The sequence below is a fragment of the Podarcis raffonei genome, chromosome 1 (genome assembly GCF_027172205.1).
Source record: "Podarcis raffonei isolate rPodRaf1 chromosome 1, rPodRaf1.pri, whole genome shotgun sequence".
Lineage (NCBI taxonomy): Eukaryota > Metazoa > Chordata > Lepidosauria > Squamata > Lacertidae > Podarcis > Podarcis raffonei.
In genome coordinates, this window is record NC_070602.1 from 56,767,875 (window position 1) to 56,773,874 (window position 6,000).

General features: G+C 41.6%; 1 protein-coding gene across 19 annotated transcripts in view; it reads right to left on the reverse strand.

The window, feature by feature from the left end:
* Positions 1-5,541, reverse strand: part of CD44 (CD44 molecule (Indian blood group)) — a 71,407-nt gene extending 65,866 nt beyond the window's left edge. For 6 of the 19 annotated variants that reach the window (XM_053387962.1, XM_053387940.1, XM_053387951.1 and 3 more), the window contains exon 1: positions 5,135-5,540. In XM_053387962.1, the coding sequence (XP_053243937.1) occupies positions 5,135-5,201 (67 nt within the window). In that variant the 5' untranslated portion in view covers positions 5,202-5,540. Of the gene's footprint in view, positions 1-5,134 lie in introns of all 19 variants that reach the window. The other 13 variants (XM_053387924.1, XM_053387906.1, XM_053387897.1 and 10 more) reach the window with 6 other exon arrangements.
* Positions 5,542-6,000: the final 459 nt, after the last annotated feature.

Consider the following 6,000-nt stretch of genomic DNA (forward strand, 5'->3'; position numbering starts at 1 on the left):
ATGAAATTATACCTCAGAGAAGTATTTGAATTCAGTTATGACAATGCATAAACCAATTCTCATTAACTCTTTGTAGCATTCTGTATCCTAAGGAAAAAAGCTGAACACACTGGAAAGGTCTTAATAGAAGTAAAATTATCCAATGTTTCATAAACTTTTTCCTTCCCATCCTTCCCTCCAGTTTTGCCAGTTTTGCTGATGCTTGTTATTTAATAGCTCACAGACAGCAGGTTCAACCTGAAAGGTATTGTTTGCTAACAAAAGCAGATTATTTCCATGTTGTGATTTATTTGCTGAACCGCAACCATTTTGTCATTACAACAAAAGGCGGGGTAACATAAACAAAGAAAGGCTTTGAAATATTTAAGGCTTTAATTTTTGATAAAGTTTTTGTTTTTAGTTCCAGTGTTTTTAACTTTTGTGATATTATGATCACTCTCATGATACAGCCAGAAGAGACCCTTTAATCTTCAAATGAGGCATGAGGGTTTTTTATTAGTTGGTTTGCAATTTAAAATTTATTTAACCATAACTTTGGTGTTAAAGGTAAGGGACCCCTGGATGGTTTAATCCAGTCAAAGGCGACTATGGGATTGTGATGCTCATCTCACTTCATGCCAAAAGAGCCTGTGTTTGTCCACAGACAACTTTCCAGGTCATGTGGCCAGCATGACTAAACCCATTCCAGCATTGCTTGGGACTGTGTTGTAACCATCTTCAATTCTTCCTTTGCTGCTCCTTCCCCCCCCCCTTCTCTACCCCTCTTGCTTCCAGAAAGTATCATCTTCCAGTCCCTCTCTCAAGCAGATCCAGGAATCCACAACTGCAGCTGTAATGACCTCACACTTCTTGCTTGGATTGCATTTTTGCTGCACTCTCATTCATGCTGCTAGGATTATTCCCTTGGCCAGTTGCGAAAACCAGAATACAACTTTGCCATTTTGTGGTAGCAGGTCATGCTATTATCATATCTGGGGCATCCCCAGTATGCGGGAAGCTTTTCATAGACATTTATTTATTTTATATCCTGCCCTTCCTCACAAAGAAGCCCAGGATGGCAAAGCCACAAACAATAAAACATCTGAAAAGTCCCAATACAGATGCAGGCTATAAGAGATCTCTACATTTAAAAAAAACTTGTTGGAAGAGGCAGGCTTTCAGTAGGCACAAAAAGAGACAGCAGAGAAGGAGCCTAATATTGAATGGGAGGAAATTCCCAAAGGTACCTTAAATACTTAGAGTCTCTCAACCCTATCCAAAAAAGAGTGACTGCCCTCCCCCCCAAAACCAACAATGTCTATAAACAAGGGAAAAATCTATAACTGTTCTCCGACAACATTCATGTACTATTTCTTTTAGCTGGGTATGTGTCAACAAGTTCTTCTGGGCAGCTTACCACAAGAAAAAAGTTCAAATGCACAAGAAGGCAGGCCAACAATAAAGCATATAAAAGCAGTATAAGAACAAGAAGCAGAAGCAAAATGATTTAAAACCCTAGGAAAACAATAACGTTTTTGCTTGGCACCAAAATGGCATCAAGGTAGGCACCAGGCTTTCTCTGTGACAAAGGGATTCCATATCCTGGCTACCACCACTGAGATGTCCCTTGTCTAAGTAGGACCTCACCTGGTGGGTGAACCAAAGGAAGGAACTGGGAAGAAGCTCTTAAGGTCAGAGTACGTACATGTGGACAAATGCAATCTTCCAGGAACTTTGGTCCCATACCAATAAAGACTTTAAAGATCAAAACTAGAATTCTGAACTGGGTCCAGAAATGGACACATGAGAATCCAAAGGGAAACACAGATCTGACAAGGTGTGGTTTTGTGAAGTTCCAGCTCAGGCATATCACTTAATACACCTTAGTCTGTTCGTGAAAAGGCCAAAATAACAGCACATGAAAACCAGCATAAAGAAAGGATATTACATTCACTACAAGTGTGAATAAAGGGCATACTGTATAAATTACAGCTTGACAGTCATCCTGTTCAGAAGGCAGAAAAACAGAACCCTCTTTAAGAGCAGTAGACAGAATCCCATTCTCTTCTATAGGTAACATTTCTGGTTTCATCACCTCACCTTACTTAGACTGCCTCTTCAGCACAAAGACTTCGCCTTCCTGTGTGTCCCTTGCTATTTCTTGGCACTCCCAAGTCTTCTATTACCAAACCCTGGAGATATCTGGATACACCCAAATAAATGAGGCTGGTTTTCACTTTCATTGCAAGGCCCAACCTATACACTACCGATAGAGGCACAACCACTCCCATGCTGCGCCTAACATTTGAAGGAAGGAATTCAAGAAGCCAAGGCCAGCACATGGTTCCTATCCATGCCTCATGGTACAGCAACATTGATATGGGAAGCAATGATGCCAACCCAGATTTGGTTCCATCAAATGTTTCCAGGAGTAGTGGTTGAGGAGCCATGCTGCAGCAACTGCCAGGAGCATATAAACTGAGTATTAGAAAGGTTCTAGATTAAATAGATTGCACTATTGAAGAGTCAATTGCCCCAGGCATAGGAATGAGAGGCAATTTGGATCTGTAGCCTTTGGCAGCTGGGATCTGGGTTTAAATTACTTGAATGGGTGGCTTTGTGCAATCTGCTGTTTCTTAGGGTACTTACAGACCGTCATTATTTCAGTCACATACACACAAACTCAGGTTGTTAAAAGGATAGCCTCTTGCGCAACAAACCTGTTCTCCCAAAAGACCGGACCTTATGCAATAAGGAAAGTGATGGGGAAATACCCTGGAAAAGGTGGGATAACATTTGTTTTGATGCAGCCGTCATCTAACTTCTCTGCAAACAAATTGGAAGGAATGCTCATTACAAAGCAAGTGTCATCTAATCTCCTTGCAAACAAATCAGGATGGCTGCTCAGTGACCAAGTCTCCGCTTGGCCTCAGCAAAATGGAAATAATTGTATAGCTATTTTAAGGGGGAAAGTCAAAGCTTTCCAAGCTTTGACGTCTTCAGTCGGAGCTGGAAAATGCAAGAGCCATTGTCACTCAGTCTAGACAATAATGACATAACTGGACAAATGGTCTGAATCAGTACAAGGTAACGAGGACTATAAAGTACTTTGTAACTCATTTGTCACATCCTAATCCTGCTCCTGTTTCACAAATCTCATGGCAGCATATACGGCATTATCCAAGAAGAATCTGGCAAGCTACAGGTTAAACTAAGAGACAGTAGTGGGCCCCAGGACATCCACAAGGCTTTATAGCTGAGCATGTCTCCGGCTGTGGACTAGAATCCGATATCCCACTACACAACCTGTCAGAAAAGCAACAGAAACGCTAAAGAGAATTCCATCTAGTCCTGTAGAATTGTCTGTATTCAGATATACCGAGATAGGAAGATACAGTTCTTTCTTTTTTGAAGAGAGCTGAAAACAGTTTGAGACGTTACATGCCATGCATTGTCTGCCTCCCCAACTGTTTTCATTGCTTCTACTCCTATAAAATCTTCTCACTGAAAAAAAAAAAAGCAACTACTGTATTGCCCGTCTCCAGCTCAGGGTGGTGCTGGTGGAGGGAACCAAGTGCAGTTGCAAAGCCATTTGTCACTATAAAGCTTGCCTGGAATGTACCGCATACCGACCAAAATATAATGTAGCCATTACCTTGCTAAACCCTTAAAGAAACTCTCCTGCAAGACATACATGCGGCTTGACATGTTTTTTCCTAACCACACCGAGGATTTAGATGGGAAGGGGAGATCCTTCTCTCTTTTCTACAGCTAAAATGCAACACAACCCAGAGTAATTGCAGGCTGCGCTTATTTATAGAAGGTTTGGCAGTTCATAAAAGGGAATATTAGCTGAGCAAGGAATAACTAAATAAGAAACATAGCCATTCTAAAGTATACATATGTACATACACATGTTATATCTAATCCAAAATGTTAGCCACACCTCATATATCACAAACCAAGAACACCTCTTTATGTTTGAAAAGTGCATACTTGGGTACCTGGTAACGTGTGTGTGTGTGTGTGTATTAAAGTAAAACCCTGATCACCGAAGAAGTATTTCTGAAAGCAGTGCTGCAAATTTTTTTTTAAAATTCTGGAAATTCCGAAAACGTGGTTAGAACCGTGCACTCTGACACACCCATTTAGGAATCGGTAGAGCAACCTATTATCCAATTTACTTCTTTATGCTCAAATAAGTATTTAAAACACTAAGGCGCCAAAGCCTCTTTTTAAAAAAGTATTTTGTAAGCTTCCAATGATCTGGGGGAGGGGGTGGATAAGGATAATAGATGCCCTTCAAAACAGCTCAAGGCAATTTCTATTACAATGGGTCTCTGTTGAAGGCACAGTTATTTCTTCGCAAATACTTGTGGTTCTGTATCACATCAAACTTTTAAAGACGTATTTTGTCATTCGGGGCATGTGATTTTCTTAAATGCATGAGCACTTTCATTGCCAAACAAGCATTTCGTTTTATTATTCACAGGCAGACTTCGGAAAGCTAGCTGGGGGGCAAGGAGGGAAATGAGCTGCCCATTCCTGCCAGACTGGCTTAAAGTTTGCTTCTAAACCTCCTCGCTAGTCATGCTCAAATTAAAGTTCTGAAAGCCAGCGAGCACATTTCACTTTCTGCCCTTAAAACTCTCCAAATTTCATTCCCAGCATGGAGAAGAGAAGTCGTTATGGCTTCTGCATCTTGCAAGCATGCAAGCGCTTGCTTCTCCTGCAAGCTCAAGAATACAGCTATTGTAAGGTTTCCTTTCCCTCCCGCCCTCCGATGTCTACTTCACAGAAGGAACGGAGCAAAAATAAATACATAACTGTGGTTTGCAAGCCTGAATATGGACCAGATGTGCAGAAGCTCATTTCTGTCCAGCGAACATTGTTAGCTTTAAAACTCAGTGTTTCAAGCTAAAAGAACCTTCTATACTTCTCTATGCCGCCTCCACACAAAACACACCCATGCATCCCTCTTGTAATAAAAAATTTCACAGGTTCCCCTTCAGTGTCTTTGTCACGCGGGAAACGCACAGTAAAATGTCAATGAAGTTGAACAGTCCAGCTGGCAAGCCGGAGGAAGTTTTTGCTCTCCGAAGTATCTCATACGCTCATCGGCTAGTATAAGGGATTTCATTCATAAGCCACTTACCTATCCGGGCTAAAGAAAGCTGCAACAAGTAAAATCCAACAGCTGCACCCAACCAGACCTTGGCCATTGTTTCCTCTCTTCGAGTTAATGTGTAAAAGTCAAGGAGCTCCTCTCTCCCTGCCTGCACAAAGGAGGGGCAGGAAGCAAAAGGAAGGAGAAAAAAGGTCCCACGTCTTGTTAAGTCTGCACCGAGAGGCAGCGTCGGAAGTTTGCTGCAGTTTTTATTCCAATTCAAAGTAACTGAAGGAGTGACACAACAGGGAGGGGAGCGGAATCAAAAGTCACACCCATCTTGAAACAAAAGTGACTAGGCAAAAAAGGGGAGGGGAGAAGGCTACTACTTATGAGTAAGCAGTTACCAGCAGCAATTAGTGGAGGCTCCAAATGTCTTTTACTCATCACAGGGAAGCCTTACTGGAGCAGCTGTGCTGGGAATTGTCTGCAATTCTTCATGCTTAGCAAGGAGGAGAGAAGCTGCCATCAAAGACCTAAAGTCTATACAAAAGATCCGGAATAACTGAGGCTTTAATATATACGTCCGTTTTAATATATATATATTTCCTTGTGAATTGACAGCACAAGGTAGAGAGTTAAAACAGAGAACGACCTTTCTCTGTAGGTTTGCCAGTAATCCTGATCCAGTCACTTCTGCAGGAGACATAAGAGCATATAATTTTATTTTTAATGTTCTGCTAAGAGCTGCTTGCACAATTCACAGATGTGAGCAAGGGGAGAGGGAGGCCACTTTTCTATCATTTATACTTTTGTGCTCTGTGGAGGCTAAAATCCAAAGTGAACATCAGCGCATCAAACCCATGGTGAAATGCGCATACTCCAGAAGTGGTTACCTCTCACACATGTTATTC